The sequence below is a fragment of the Ylistrum balloti genome, unplaced genomic scaffold (assembly GCF_031769215.1).
Source record: "Ylistrum balloti isolate Yb309-2 unplaced genomic scaffold, AGI_CSIRO_Ybal_v1 Utg370398, whole genome shotgun sequence".
Taxonomy (NCBI): domain Eukaryota; kingdom Metazoa; phylum Mollusca; class Bivalvia; order Pectinida; family Pectinidae; genus Ylistrum; species Ylistrum balloti.
The window spans coordinates 643,995-660,989 of NW_026782274.1; the positions used below are offsets into that span (position 1 = coordinate 643,995).

Below are 16,995 nucleotides of genomic sequence, written 5' to 3' on the forward strand. Positions count from 1 at the left end.
GCGTACCCTGACTTGATGCTTCATTAAGATGACCAAGTATAACCGGGGTTTGGACATTGGTGTGGGCGTAGCTTGCACACCCGTGCACACCTGTGTAGCTTACTTACATGGTTACCAGGTTACACACTTTATAATACCTGTGCGGTATACCTAACACACCACTTCTCGTTAATTATTTACCACTGGTTCTTACGGCTTGCCCACCTGTACATTAGCGCTAATGAGGCCTGTGTAGATATTCATTATAAATTCATAGTAAGTCAGCGAGTGACCAGCGTGGAGCACGTCTACATGTATACTGACCACAGACAATATACATGTCCGAATTCGTGAGTGACCAGGAGTACATACTCGGACAGGAATCGCCACACACGGACGATAAGACAGACAGCAAGATGAAGGGCGAGACTCGCAACTCCTATCAACATAGACCGGTAAGTATATGGGTACTACGTTATACGTTATGACAGTCTCTCCCCTTATCTCAACACAACCCTTGTTATTTGAAATTTATTTGATACTTTACAGAAAATTAGACTTGATAGTTCCTGAAAACAATATACCAACAAGCATGTATTTTATCGCGACCTCATGGCTACAATATGTAATATTAGTGATAAAATTGATGCTATTATTAGTATGTATTTTGATTTACATTAACACCAGCTGACGGTTTACAGCATTTTTAGGAGTGATCTTGGTAATGTTGATACTATTTCCCGACAAAATTGGATTTAGAGAATACGCAAATTAAAAATGTTTCGGTATCATTTAAAATTTCATACAGATACATATTTTTAAAGTTTTGTGTGGGTATGGTGCGGATTCAAGGAAATATGTTTGCGCCACTATGTATACATTAACACCGGTGTTTGGTAAGGAAAATTGATATTAGGAGAGTGCCGAATATCCTGATGTAATACTAGTAGGGACAGAGTTACAGTTCATCAGAATGAATAACTAAACATCTTATTAGTAACAATGGTGAGTTGAGGTGTCTGAATATCTAATTAGTAACAATGGTGAGTTGAGGTGTCTGAACATTAGTAACGTGGTGAGTTGAGGGGTCTGAACATCTCATTAGTAACAATGTTGAGTTGAGGGGTCTGAACATTAGTAACAATGGTGAGTTGAGGGGTTTTGATATCTTATGAGTAACAATGGTGAGTTGAGGAGTATGAACATCTCATTAGTAATAATGGCGAGTTGTGGGGTCTGAACATTAGTAACAATTGTGAGGTTAGGTGTCTGGATATCTTATTAGTTACAATGGTGAGTTGAGGGATCTGCACATTAGTAACAATGGTGAGTTGAGGGGTCTGAACATTTCATTAGTAACATGGTGACTTTAGGGGTCTGAACATCTCATTAGTAACAATGTTGAGTTAAGGGGTCTGAACATTAGTAACAATGGTGAGTTGAGGGGTCTTGATATCTTATGAGTAACAATGGTGAGTTGAGGTGTCTGAACATTAGTAACAATGGTGAGTTGAGGGGTCTGGATATCTTATGAGTAACAATGGTGAGTTGAGGGGTCTGAACATTAGTAACAATTGTGAGTTGAGGGGTCTGAACATTATTAACAATGGTGAGTTGAGGGGTCTGAACAACTTATTAGTATGAATGGTGAGATAATTGGCCTGAACATTATTAACAATGGTGAGTTGAAGGGCCTGAACATTTCATTAGTAACGTGGTGAGTTGAGGGGTCTGAACATCTCATTAGTAACAATATTGAGTTGAGGGGTCTGAACATTAGTAACAATGGTGAGTTGAGGAGTATGAACATCTCATTAGTAACAATGGTGAGTTGAGGGGTCTGAACATTAGTAACAATGGTGAGTTGAGGGGTCTGGATATCTTATGAGTAACAATGGCGAGTTGAGGGGTATGAACATCTCATTAGTAACAATGGTGAGTTGAGGGGTCTGAACATCTCATTAGTAACAATGGTGAGTTGAGGTGTCTGAACATTAGTTACAATGGTGAGTTGAGGGGTCTGAACTTCTTATTAGTAACAATGGTGAGTTGAGATGTCTGAACATTAGTAACAATGGTGAGTTGAGGGGTCTGGATATCTTATGAGTAACAATGGTGAGTTGAGGTGTCTGAACATTAGTAACAATGGTGAGTTGAGGGGTCTGAACATCTTATTAGTAACAATGGTGAGTTGAGGTGTCTGAACATTAGTTACAATGGTGAGTTGAGGGGTCTGAACTTCTTATTAGTAACAATGGTGAGTTGAGATGTCTGAACATTAGTAACAATGGTGAGTTGAGGGGTCTGGATATCTTATGAGTAACAATGGTGAGTTGAGGTGTCTGAACATTAGTAACAATGGTGAGTTGAGGGGTCTGGATATCTTATGAGTAACAATGGTGAGTTGAGGGGTCTGAACATTAGTAACAATTGTGAGTTGAGGGGTCTGGATATCTTATGAGTAACAATGGTGAGTTGAGGGGTCTGAGCATTTCATTAGTAACATGGTGAGTTGAGGGGTCTGAACATTAGTAACAATGGTGAGTTGAAGGGCCTGAACATTTCATTAGTAACAATGGTGAGTTGAGGGGTCTGAACATTAGTAACAATTGTGAGTTGAGGGGTCTGAACATTAGTAACAAAGGTGAATTGAGGGGTCTGAACATCTTATTAGTATGAATGGTGAGATAATTGGCCTGAACATTATTAACAATGGTGAGTTGAAGGGCCTGAACATTTCATTAGTAACATGGTGAGTTGAGGGGTCTGAACATCTCATTAGTAACAATATTGAGTTGAGGGGTCTGAACATTAGTAACAATGGTGATTTGAGGAGTATGAACATCTCATTAGTAACAATGGTGAGTTGAGGGGTCTGAACATTAGTAACAATGGTGAGGTTAGGTGTCTGAATATCTTATTAGTAACAATGGTGAGTTGAGGGGTCTGCACATTAATAACAATGGTGAGTTGAGGGGTCTGAACATTTCATTAGTAACATGGTGACTTTAGGGGTCTGAACATCTCATTAGTAACAATGTTGAGTTGGGGGGTCTGAACATTAGTAACAATGGTGAGTTGAGGGGTCTGGATATCTTATGAGTAACAATGGCGAGTTGAGGAGTATGAACATCTCATTAGTAATAATGGCGAGTTGTGGGGTCTGAACATTAGTAACAATTGTGAGGTTAGGTGTCTGGATATCTTATTAGTTACAATGGTGAGTTGAGGGATCTGCACATTAGTAACAATGGTGAGTTGAGGGGTCTGAACATTTCATTAGTAACATGGTGACTTTAGGGGTCTGAACATCTCATTAGTAACAATGTTGAGTTAAGGGGTCTGAACATTAGTAACAATGGTGAGTTGAGGGGTCTTGATATCTTATGAGTAACAATGGTGAGTTGAGGTGTCTGAACATTAGTAACAATGGTGAGTTGAGGGGTCTGGATATCTTATGAGTAACAATGGTGAGTTGAGGGGTCTGAACATTAGTAACAATTGTGAGTTGAGGGGTCTGAACATTATTAACAATGGTGAGTTGAGGGGTCTGAACAACTTATTAGTATGAATGGTGAGATAATTGGCCTGAACATTATTAACAATGGTGAGTTGAAGGGCCTGAACATTTCATTAGTAACGTGGTGAGTTGAGGGGTCTGAACATCTCATTAATAACAATATTGAGTTGAGGGGTCTGAACATTAGTAACAATGGTGAGTTGAGGAGTATGAACATCTCATTAGTAACAATGGTGAGTTGAGGGGTCTGAACATTAGTAACAATGGTGAGTTGAGAGGTCTTGATATCTTATGAGTAACAATGGTGAGTTGAGGGGTATGAACATCTCATTAGTAACAATGGTGAGTTGAGGTGTCTGAACATTAGTAACAATGGTGAGTTGAGGGGTCTGAACATCTTATTAGTAACAATGGTGAGTTGAGGTGTCTGAACATTAGTTACAATGGTGAGTTGAGGGGTCTGAACTTCTTATTAGTAACAATGGTGAGTTGAGATGTCTGAACATTAGTAACAATGGTGAGTTGAGGGGTCTGGATATCTTATGAGTAACAATGGTGAGTTGAGGTGTCTGAACATTAGTAACAATGGTGAGTTGAGGGGTCTGAACATCTTATTAGTAACAATGGTGAGTTGAGGTGTCTGAACATTAGTTACAATGGTGAGTTGAGGGGTCTGAACTTCTTATTAGTAACAATGGTGAGTTGAGATGTCTGAACATTAGTAACAATGGTGAGTTGAGGGGTCTGGATATCTTATGAGTAACAATGGTGAGTTGAGGTGTCTGAACATTAGTAACAATGGTGAGTTGAGGGGTCTGGATATCTTATGAGTAACAATGGTGAGTTGAGGGGTCTGAACATTAGTAACAATTGTGAGTTGAGGGGTCTGGATATCTTATGAGTAACAATGGTGAGTTGAGGGGTCTGAGCATTTCATTAGTAACATGGTGAGTTGAGGGGTCTGAACATTAGTAACAATGGTGAGTTGAAGGGCCTGAACATTTCATTAGTAACAATGGTGAGTTGAGGGGTCTGAACATTAGTAACAATTTGAGTGAGTTGATGGGTCTGAACATTAGTAACAATGGTGAGTTGAGGGGTCTGAACATCTCATTAGTAACAATATGAATGGTGAGTATTGAGGGGTCTGAACATTAGGCTGAATATCTGTAACATTATTTAACAATGGTGAGTTGAGGGGTCTGAACATTTCATTAGTAACAATGTTGAGTTGAGGGGTCAGAACATTAGTAACAATGGTGAGTTGAGGGGACTGGAAATCTAATTAGTAACAATGGTGAGTTGAGGGGTCTGAACATCTCATTAGTAACAATGGTGAGTTGAGGGGTCTGAACATCTCATTAGTAACAATGGTGAGTTGAGGTGTCTGTAGTAACAATGGTGAGTTGAGGAGTATGAACATCTCATTAGTAACAATGGTGAGTTGAGGGGTCTGAACATTAGTAACAATGGTGAGGTTAGGTGTCTGAATATCTTATTAGTAACAATGGTGAGTTGAGGGGTCTGCACATTAATAACAATGGTGAGTTGATGAGTAACATTAGTAACATGGTGATGGAACATTAGTAACAATGGTGAGTTGAGGGGTCTGGATATCTTATGAGTAACAATGGCGAGTTGAGGGGTATGAACATCTCATTAGTAACAATGGTGAGTTGAGGGGTCTGAACATTTGATTAGTAACAATGTTGAGTTGGGGGGTCTGAACATTAGTAACAATGGTGAGTTGAGGGGTCTGGATATCTTATGAGTAACAATGGCGAGTTGAGGGGTATGAACATCTCATTAGTAACAATGGTGAGTAACAATTGTGAGTTAGGTGTCTGGATATCTTATTAGTAACAATGGTGAGTTGAGGGGTCTGCACATTAATAACAATGGTGAGTTGAGGGGTCTGAACATTTCATTAGTAACATGGTGAGTTGAGGGGTCTGAACATTAGTAACAATGGTGAGTTGAGGGGTCTTGATATCTTATGAGTAACAATGGTGAGTTGAGGTGTCTGAACATTAGTAACAATGGTGAGTTGAGGGGTCTGGATATCTTATGAGTAACAATGGTGAGTTGAGGGGTCTGAACATTAGTAACAATTGTGATTAGAACATTATTAACAATGGTGAGTTGAGGGGTCTGAACAACAATGGCCTGAACATTATTAACAATGGTGAGTTGAAGGGCCTGAACATTTCATTAGTAACATGGTGAGTTGAGGGGTCTGAACATCTCATTAGTAACAATATTGAGTTGAGGGGTCTGAGTAACAATGGTGAGTTGAGGAGTATGAACATCTCATTAGTAACAATGGTGAGTTGAGGGGTCTGAACATTAGTAACAATGGTAGTAACAATGAGTAACAATGGTGAGTTGAGGGGTATGAACATCTCATTAGTAACAATGGTGAGTTGAGGTGTCTGAACATTAGTAACAATGGTGAGTTGAGGGGTCTGAACATCTTATTAGTAACAATGGTGAGTTGAGGGTCTGAACATTAATAACAATGGTGAGTTGAGGGGTAACAATGGTGAACATCTCATTAGTAACAATGGTGAGTTGAGGGGTAACATCTGAACATTAGTAACAATGGTGAGTTGAGGGGTCTGAACATCTTATTAGTAACAATGGTGAGTTGAGGTGTCTGAACATATTAGTAACAATGGTGAGTTGAGGGTCTGAACATTAGTCAATGGTGAGTTGAGGGGTCTGGAACATTAGTAACAATGAGTTGAGGTTGAGGGGTAGTAACAATGGTGAGTTGAACATCTCATTAGTAACAATGGTGAGTTGAGGGGTCTGAACATTAGAGGGTGAGTTGAGGGGTCTGAACATCTCATTAGTAACAATGGTGAGTTGAGGGGTCTGAACAATGGTTAGTAACAATGTAACATGGAGTTGAGGGGTCTGAACATCTCATTAGTAACAATGGTGAGTTGAGGGGTCTGAACATCTCATTAGTAACAATGGTGAGTTGAGGTGTCTGAACATTAGTAACAATGGTGAGTTGAGGGGTCTGAACATTAGTAACAATGGTGGGTTGAGGAGTATGAACATCTCATTAGTAACAATGGTGAGTTGAGGGGTCTGAACATTAGTAACAATGGTGAGGTTAGGTGTCTGAATATCTTATTAGTAACAATGGTGAGTTGAGGGGTCTGCACATTAATAACAATGGTGAGTTGAGGGGTCTGAACATTTCATTAGTAACATGGTGAGTTGAGGGGTCTGAACATTAGTAACAATGGTGAGTTGAGGGGTCTGAACATTAGTAACAATGGTGAGGTTAGGTGTCTGAATATCTTATTAGTAACAATGAGGGGTCTGCACATTAATAACAATGGTGATGAGGGGTAACATTAGTAAATGGCGAGTTGAGGGGTATGAACATCTCATTAGTAACAATGGTGAGTTGAGGGGTCTGAACATTTGATTAGTAACAATGTTGAGTTGAGAGGTCTGAACATTAGTAACAATGGTGAGTTGAGGGGTCAGAACATCTCATTAGTAACAATGGTGAGTTGAGGTGTCTGAACATTAGTATCAAAGGTGAGTTGATGGATCTGAACATCTTATTAGTAACAATGATGAGTTGAGGGACCTGGAATTCTCATTAGTAACAATGATGAGTTGAGGGGTCTGGATATCTTATGAGTAACAATGGTGAGTTGAGGGGTATGAACATCTCATTAGTAACAATGGTGAGTTGAGGGGTCTGAACATTAGTAACAATGGTGAGCTGATGGGTCTGAACATTAGTAACAATGGTGAGTTGAGGGGTCTTAACATTAGTAACGATGGTGAGTTGAGGGGTCTGAATATTGGTAACAATGGTGAGTTGAGGGGTCTTAACATTAGTAACAATGGTGAGTTGATGGGCCTGAACATTAGTAACAATGGTGAGTTGAGGGGTCTGAACATTGGTAACAATGGTGAGTTGAGGGGTTAGGAGAACATGTGGTCGCACAAGCAATTTTACACGTACAACGTTGATATTTGGTCACAATATCAAGCTCTAATGAATGACTCATAAATATGTCCTTAATGGTTTCCTTGACCCCATTTTCAAGATTACAAAGATCAAAGTGTAAACATGAAATGACAATAAGCGATAATCTACATAGAATTTGAAATGATAGTCTATCAAAAATTGAAAAAAAACACTAAAAACACCAAAACGAAAGAGAAAACCTCTTGAAAATACAACACATATTTCCAAAATGATTATAACGTGATATGATAATAAATAAAGGCAATTGCCGATCAGTACATGTCCAATAGTGCACGATAAGTCGCCCGCAATATCACGAAGAGAAATGCGAGACGTGTCTATACGGCGATAGCCAAATTGGTTTTAGATACCGGTAATATTCCATAGGCGATCGTAAAACAGAAAATAAAAAAATTATGGATTAGCAGTCCAATTTCAAAGGCTGTCTGTTATGATGATCATATACCCAGGTGGAAGGAAAATAATGGATTTTTTGTTTGCCTTAAACGGTTGTAGGATCTACGTCCCGTTGGCGCTGACAGAATTTATATGGCTTCAGACGCTATCGGCGTGTTACCATGGCAACAAATAATGTATCATCAATTAAGCGAATAATCATTGAATTAAAGACAAATATCGTTTGAACGTTAATTCATTTGCCATTGTTAAAGTCAACCGTGTGAATTTGAGAAATGATCCGCCATCAACGGCGTGTATGTCAATTAATCAGACAGGATGGAAAATATCAGGTCACAAAATATATAATTTTCTGCGCGTTCTACAATATTCGCCATAACTTAAGGAGTTACTAATTGGCTAACATCTAACTCGTCCAGGCATGCCTGAAGACCCTCGATAATTAGGTGATCACGTTCGGCAATATGTAAAACGAATCTGAAATATACTTGAACCTATAAAAGTACGTCAGTGCAATGACACATCCTTAACCCTAAGGTCTAGACTAGGTACAGAGAGATGGTATTAAGTATACCAACATTCTCTACAGCTGATCTTATCCAATCTATTTCACACAGTCAGAAATAATTTGCAGTTTGAATTTCAACCCATACAAAAGTGAGACAAATTCTTCCATTTATGAAGACTACTTTGTGGACGGGACAAAAGTAGTCTTAATAATGAGGTGGTCTTAATTTCGACTTGATCTTTTGACATGGTTTGCTTACATCAGTGATTACGCTGAGCGTGGGATTTCTTCCTATAAAAAGATAAAAATATGTACTCCTGTGATTTCAAAATGATAGTAGATAATATTTATACTCCTTTAATTTTGATATACCATTTGTCGCCATGGTAACATCCCGATATCCTCTCTAGTCATATTACTACTGGCCGTCTAAGATGGCTGGTACTTTTTTCTAAAAAAAGAAAAATAAAAAAACTTTTTTCTTAAAAGTCCACTCCTCTGATTGGATGTCTGTTTCCTTTTCACAGCAATGGTTCCAAAGTTTTTTTGACAAGTCTTTATTTTACTGCAGTGAATGATGCCAGATAATTTCCGGTGTAGTATTTCATAAGGACACTTCCAGTTTGACAAATGTGTGATTTTCTTTATTTTCCTTATCCCAACGGAGCTTATCTTTTCCCTAGTTACCACATTAGTAACCGTATGATACATGGATATCGTTTACATGTAACTATCATAAACATGTCCGTTTCTAACGCTACACACCACGGTAGCCACCATATAATTAGCGTAAGTATACCGGATTTCAGTCACGCCGGAAGCCAGATATCGTCAGTGGTTACTAATTATTCCAAATCCAGTGGTCATTCTGAGAAATGACAAGGTGTTTAGGTGTGGAACAATTGTAAACAATGCGTGATCAACTCTTTTATTTTCAGTCCAGTTTGAAAATTAAATTTCAAACCATGTTGATTTACTTCCGATATTAGTTCAAATCTTCAAACACGTCGCTTTTCATTTCTGAACGTTAATGTTCGTTGTTTTAGCGTCGTATTTCTTTTGTAGGTACTCTTGTATATGTAAGAAAAGAAAGAAAAAACCTGTAACGAAGGACATTGTGTTTCAAATTTAAAACATAACATTGTGCGTTTTTTTAATTGAAGTACGAGACATAATCGTAATAATTTAAATATCTGACAAAAGTTGACTTATAAATTTGTGGCCGCATTTTATATTGAATGGGAACGCAATGTTCTTTCGTGGGAATGCAACATTGCCCACGCAATATTATCCCAAACAATAATATTTCGTTCTCAAACAATAATGCTTCGTTCCAACGCACTTATTGTTTTTGTATCGTCCGTTCCTAACCGTCGTGCCATTACCCTAACCCTAATTGCCAGATGAATAAAAAGTTCATGCCGGTTTGTTAACTCCACAATGAAATTCTTTTTTGTGGTTCTGGGAGAAGAGTGTGACGTAAGTTAACTGTTCTTACGTTGCCTATTTGCGTCGGTTATTTGTGATGGAGAAGACTGGCGATTCATTCTCTGAAGAATATTCTAAATATTTTAGAATTCAGCTTATCATGTCACAGATAGTATTTGAAACATCTGTCTCAGATCCCTACAAGAGTCATGTAATCACGTGATTGCCGATAAGGATGAAATGGTCATGTATCAGCCATAATGGCATCAGCAGTCACGCGCGCTTGAACAGCATCCCACCTCCTCCCCAATCGTACACAAGATCAATACGACATACTTACCAACAGGTGAGTCGACCAGGTGATGAGCCAAGTACGATTGTCTGTGTATTAATCAACGCCGTGCCATCGATCGGCCACCTGTATATTTACCTGTGTGTCTACCTGGACATACCTTGTCATCATTTATTTAGGTGATCGTATTATAATCTAGTCTCCTAGCGACACTCAAATATTTCTTACTGGTGTACTAGTGTGTATTGTTGTTCTTTTACCAGTAATAACATGCGTTATGGCTAAAGCTTTTTACTCTGTTGTAGGTTTGTTGTCTGATAAACGTTGTAAACAATATTTGGAAACAAAACCGACAAAACTATGCTGTTTTAAAAAATAAAATTTTGTTTTTAAGCCTCAAGATAGAGAAGATAAAGCCTTATTCAAAACTGTAAGACACAATAAGAAACAAATCAGAATGTTATTAAATTGTTAAATAAACAAAACATTTTCGGTGTACAAATTCTCTTATACGTTTTTTTTAACTGATATTGTTTCTGGCATTAAATGCTTATAATTTGGAATAATTTGTCCGATACCCAAGATCCTTGATACGTCAGAGGTTACGATCGCTTTCGCTCTCTGCACCCATGGAACATGTCATGGCAAAACTGAAGGTTCCATTTGCCACAACTTGTGGACAAGAACTGTTTGATCCTGTGATGTACATGTCACGGATCTGGAGGTCGCATAACGTCCTATTGTTATGATTTACAAGTTGATTGTCGCTCCTTTGTAATACTCAAAAGGAGCGTAGCAACTTGTGATTGGTAAGTTTTTCCCTTGGAACTAGCCAAATCACTTCGCCTGTGCCTTCAATTTTACCAAGACATGTTCAAAGGGTGCAGAGAGCGAAAGTAAACGTAACCCTAGGAATATCGAGAATGCAGTGATGCTCATCTCCTCTAAACGACATATACTTTGTTATTTATGTGTAGCGAACCCCTGTGGAAGAACGTAAAGGGCTCTCACAAGTACACGTATAGAAAACCGATTCTTGTAAATCAATCATTCTTTTATTAGACGGAATATAACACATTTGTCTAAAAGGGGTATTAATTAACTAGATGTCATACTAATTCTATGGAGTATGGACTCCAGCTAGTTTGTATGAATCACCTACAGTCACTTTTTTTGTGACCATATACTATAAACATATATGAAGCAATTTCAATTAAGCGTTTCATATTATCCTCTAGTGGACCGTGACATAACCACTGGTACAGAGGACGTGTTTGTGCCACCAACTTGAGCGATATTTTTTGCTACATAGTTTATTCTAAATAACAGCATAATAATACGAAGTCAATAACACTTTTTTACATAGATTTAGAATTAGATACAGTAGCATGATATAGTAAACTATTCTGCAGCATAGAGCTGTGTTACCTTCTAGGACTCGTGAGTGATGCCGAGGACCTAAACTATGAAGTCTAGGAGGCGATTGAGAATAATAAAAAACAAATAATCGAAAGAAATGTCAAAATCGAAATAAGGAGATGAACTAGCCCCGTCATTTTATATATATTTCGCAATTTTCATATATCTGATGATTTTATCAGAACTTCAAATACATGTACATGTGTATATTTTTAACCGCGACACTATTCAAGTACTCTAAACTACTGCGTTGTTTCTTAATACTGGGGTGGATATTTGAATTAAAATGTTACTTTTAATGTGCTGTCTGTCTGCCTATTCTCAAATTAGCATTGCCCATAACTATTGCATTGCAAGAATTAAGGCTTATATATTTGACCTGTCTATTCTTTGTGACCTTTCCGGTGGTACCAATATTTTTACCATATGACCTTGACAGTGACCTTTGTTCTAAATTTGAAAGTAAAATAAAAAATCAGTACGTCAATGAAGCGTTTCACAAAGTGAATGCAATCAGCACATGGCTTACACAGTACAGTTTTAATGTCATTCTTCAAAATTTCCTTGCAACCGGGGACATGAATGTTTTATAAACACATCTTGTTTTCTTTTTTTCCCTCAGGAATCTCCCGGAAGTGACAGCGATGAATATATTCACCAGACTAAGATCAGACATCAATCAAACACCAAGCAGGCCCCTCCCCGCCGTGTACAGCAACCACCTTACCCCAGCGCGCGCTACGAGAGATATGAGGGAGATCCGCCGACCCTACAGGATCGCGAGATGAAAGGTCGTGCGATCCTCGTTAAGTTCTTCAAAGATGACGATCGCCTTTACAGGGGAGTGACCGTCTCCATTAACGACCGTCAGTTCAAATCCATTGAAAGTCTGTATGAATATCTCAACGTCAAAATAGACACTAAAAAGGGTGTCCGGCACATTTTCAAACTCAAAACGGAGACAGAAGTGAAGTCAGTCAAAGAGCTGGAGCGAGGGGATATCTGTATTGTTTCAAGTGGCGCACGGTTCAAAAAAGATGTAGTCATGTGTAATCTGTTGATGGAGCAACCGATCAGTCCTACAAAGAGTTTTATTACCAACACTAACAGGTCGTCACGAGAGCAGGGCAGATCTACACACGAGCGGTTCAACGACAGCAGCAACAGAACTCCAAACTCTACGGCGCCCAACAAACAAGTCACCTTCACCATCATCAGTAACACGGACCGATACAGCAAGGAGAAAATGATCCTTAATCCCAACACAACACAAAGCTTCGAACAAATTCTCGACGACATGGGGACCATGCTCCAGCTGAAGTACCCGCCAGCAACCGGGATCTTCTCCACCAGGAAACCCTTCCAACAGGTAAGTTTCTTCCAGAAGTACCCGACCAACAGGTCAATATCTTCTAGAGTAAATTCTACCAACAGGTAAGTCTTTCTAGAGGTACCAGTCCAATAGTTCTGTATCTTCATGAGGAAGCCATATCCACAGGTAAGTTTCTTCCAGAAGTACCCGACCAATAGGTCCAGTAGCAAGTCCGACCAACAGATGAACAACATGTCATATAGAAAACCTTACCAACATGCTAGTGTCTTCGAGTAGAAACCCTAATCTTCAAGAGGAAGACGAAGCAACAGGTGATAATCTGCAATTGAAAACCAGAACATCCAATCAAGAGGTATGTACCTTGAAAATAAATCCCAGAGAAAACACGGGCATTAGGCATCTTTAAGGCAAAACTCAGTGGAAACCAGACCAACAGGGGAGTATCTTTAAACGAAATAAAAAAAACGATCAGATTATTAAAATGGAGTATTGTTATTTAGCAGTTACGTATCTGACCAAGAAATCGAACGGTCGAGTATCATCCTTTGCAGTCTTGACGAACAAGTGAGAATCTTTTCGAAGAAAACAAAAGATCAGTCCTTCGTTTTTCCCAATTGCTCTTTTGGGGTTTCATACATAACGTAATGATATCTGCTGTATGTTATATTAACGGTTTATTGATGCCCTCTCTGTTTTATCAGATATTTTCATCATCGTATAACATTTCATGTTTCAGATCTACAGTTTCTCCCAGCTGAACAGAGAGGTCAAGGTCAATGGCAGTTTTTTCGTCTGTGGGAAAGAACGGTTCCCGGAAGAACTCGGGGTGACTGATACAAACGAAGACAGCTTGTCAGAACCTGAACCGGAACCTGTCAGGAAAAGTAAGAAAGGGCCGCCGGTTAATAAGATAACACCATTAAAGCGACGGAACGAGCCTTCCACCGATGTAAATCAGAAAGAAAACGTGAGTCCACCGCAACGTGGCAGAGCACGAAATGACGTTAAGAAACCGAACAAGACGCCCAGATACGAAACAGAGCCACGCCGAAAGCCGACAAAGGGGAACGAGACGTCACGTTACGAACAGAACCAAGAATACAATAACCAGTCCAGGTACGAAGACGAAGAACGCCAAAAACCAGTCAGAACATCGCGGCAGCAAGATCCACCAAGGAAAATCAACAAAGCATCGCCGCGATACGAAGAAAGCGAGCAGCGGAAGCCCGGCAGAAACTTTGAACAACAGCAACAGCCAGAACGAGGACGACCGAATGGGCACGCTAGATTCGAGGAGGAAGAGGAAGAAGAAGACGTCTATGATCGGTCACCTGGCAATGATATGAAGGACGACGACATGGAAAGAGAACGGAACGGTGAAGCTAGCAGTGAGGAGGAGGAAGAGGACGACGAGGATGATATTGGACCATTTCCGCAAACGTCCCGAACCAGGAAGCCGGAGAGGATGGTGACGCCTGAATACTGATGATATAACACCCTATCATGATGTCATAATTACATGACATATTTTTGTGACGTCATATTAAGAAAAACATTTCATAATATTTTGTTTGATTTCCATGATAATGCTATTGGCGATATTATGACGTCACGCTCAGCTGTGATATATTTTCTACGTTGGAAGTCATGGTGTGGAAACAAGGTTAAACAGGTAGAGCACATTTGTGTTGTTCTTAACACATTAAGATTCTCGAAGTAGTAAAAAGAGGACATACTTTAAAGTCAATTTCAGAAATAGGACTACTGTTTACCAGTGCATTTATTTTAACTGTGTTTTACAACATGTAGCTTCAAGACACAAAGCTGAGTGATCCTCTCCGGATGTTTTCGTATATCCGTATCTGCATATTTCGTTCTCGAGAGGAGCAAAAGGCAGCGACCCGTATCGACCATTAAATCCTGATGTGACGTCACGACGCCAGTGTCGTCATATGGTACGTGCCGTGCTGTATGTATTAGGAAACACGTTCTTTTAACGTGTTGATTTCGCTCTTGTTTGTATTGTCAGAAAAACAGAGGAGAATTTTTATCATTAGTCCCATATATATTTTAGGTTCGATCGGGGGAGCGAATGTCGGCAGTATCCACTGCGGCGCTGACCATACACATTTATCGTAGTGTATGACATTGACAATGACAATTTATCCTTGTTTGTTATCACAAACCTTTCTTGTTCTAATATGTAAAACAAAACTTTTATGTTGTAGTTAAGACACATGAAGAGTATGGTGTAAATAAAAATCCTGTTTTCGATGTGGTAAAATAGGGTATGATTCATGAAGAGCTGTCTTGCTTAGGCCAAGAAAAACAGAACTATTAGAAATTAGTTGTAAACCCATTATTATGTGTGTGTATATCGTTCGTTTGGTAGAATTTATAACAAATATTTTGTATTGTTATCGACGTCTGTGATTAATATCATACAATGTACATTTTGTAACCATGGCGGTAGTAATCATCATATTGTCGTTGTTAATTATGATATGTTATAACTATTAAAACGTTTCGTTCAGAAAGATTGTCCACCGTATTTTTTTCATTTGTATGCTGAATTTTTTTAGAAGATGAATCTTGCAAATAGTGGTACATGACCATTCTTATTTGGAATGGTTTCAGAAAAGCTCAGCTGGAAGATTTTTCTCTCAGGAATGGCCAAGGAATATCGAGGCTGTTAGTTAAAAGGTTACTCCGAAAGCCATTTAATAGAAAAAAAAATATTACGATAGTCCTAAAGGACCTTCTTTTGAGGAAAATTACAGCGGGAATCCCGAAAGTCTTGGCTGCGAGTGGGATTCATAAAGCCTCTTGCTTTTCGGAAGACGTTTTGCGAAGCAATTCTGACGGTAAATAATCCTGAAAATAAAGCAAGACTTTGTTGTGGACATGTGAGTGAAGCTTTGGTGCTACTCTAAGACTTTGTTGTGGACATGTGAGTGAAGCTTTGGTGTTACTCTAAGTGTGGAATAGTGCTTGGTAAGATTCCTCTTATTAAAATGACTTGAGACAGATCGATGTATTCATGATTGTCGCCAGTCCGCCGGGAAATATGGTCGGTGCTTGTTCTAGTATCAAGAAATCCTATATAGTTATCACATTGTATTCAAATGATATACATTGTATGTGATTGTTTAGACAACACAAGGTAACGGAGATACGGTCACTGGATGGATATCAATATTGACAGCAATACATTAATATAACGTGTCATTTCACATTCCTCATAAAGTGTCTACTCCAATCTCAGCTTCGCGGCCCCTAGGGGGACGAATCCTTATATCGATAGGAAGTGATCAGACCTCCGCATTGATAACCCCATTTATAAAGTTCACGAGTGGACGTCTGGGAATTTATCTAATGTAGTATTTGTGGTCTGGTGGTAGACTGATTTCTACTCTGGTAGGAATGGATATGTCAACAAGATATGTTAATGATACGTTGCAGCTACAATTGTTTGGTCTTCATCATTTGTTAATTAAAGTTGACCCCCCCCCCCTCTTCCTTTTTCTTCTTTCCTCACATTTCTCTTAATAACATAAATTTTGATAACTTCTCTCAAGAAATAGCAATAACAATCTTTATCTGTAAAATCAAAAAAGACCTGTCAGTATTTTTTATCAATTAAACACAACTTAAGGAACCTAAATATGAAAGAATCATCCTGCTCTTCTCAAGAACTTACAGATAACAAATTTTCATTGTCAACATCAAAGATGGCCATGTGCCTATTTGTTTTTCTGATCAGTCACAAAATCAAACGGGCACAACTAGTTTTTGAGTTTTTAAACAGTTGAAAATAATATACTGAGTTTACATTTTATTATTTCACTGGGACTGTTCAGTTTGTTCCTTACTTTCAAGAAACTGGTTCCACAGGAAGAATAGGTCAGCCATCTCCAGCTTAAATCTAGTATGTTAAACCTATGAGAAGTTTCCAGAATACTTACTCTCATTCCTCGAATTTTGATTTTTTTTTCACATGAATTTTCCTAGAGGCTCACCATCTTTGTTAATACCATGCTAAATTTACTTGCTTAAGGAAATACTGTGCCAAATTGATTAAAATTTAATGCACTCC

The 16,995-nt window shown here is 38.8% G+C and overlaps 1 protein-coding gene across 1 annotated transcript; it reads left to right on the forward strand.

Moving 5' to 3' along the window:
• Nucleotides 1-317: 317 nt before the first annotated feature.
• Nucleotides 318-14,385, forward strand: LOC132554359 (neuronal migration protein doublecortin-like). The gene is made up of 3 exons (XM_060218664.1): nt 318-446; nt 12,189-12,935; nt 13,636-14,385. The coding sequence occupies exons 1-3, from the start codon at nt 318-320 to the stop codon at nt 14,383-14,385; spliced, it is 1,626 nt and encodes a 541-aa protein (XP_060074647.1).
• The last annotated feature ends 2,610 nt before the right edge of the window (nt 14,386-16,995 follow it).

What these genes read in the sequence shown, in the direction of transcription:
- LOC132554359 (XM_060218664.1), top strand. Translation starts at nt 318, where the DNA reads ATGTCCGAATTCGTGAGTGACCAGGAGTACATACTCGGACAGGAATCG. An exon ending in ATAGACCGGTAAGTATATGG is followed by an intron (nt 447 to 12,188) that starts GTACTACGTTAT and finishes TTTTTCCCTCAG; the next exon opens with GAATCTCCCGGAAGTGACAG. An exon ending in CCAGGAAACCCTTCCAACAG is followed by an intron (nt 12,936 to 13,635) that starts GTAAGTTTCTTC and finishes TTCATGTTTCAG; the next exon opens with ATCTACAGTTTCTCCCAGCT.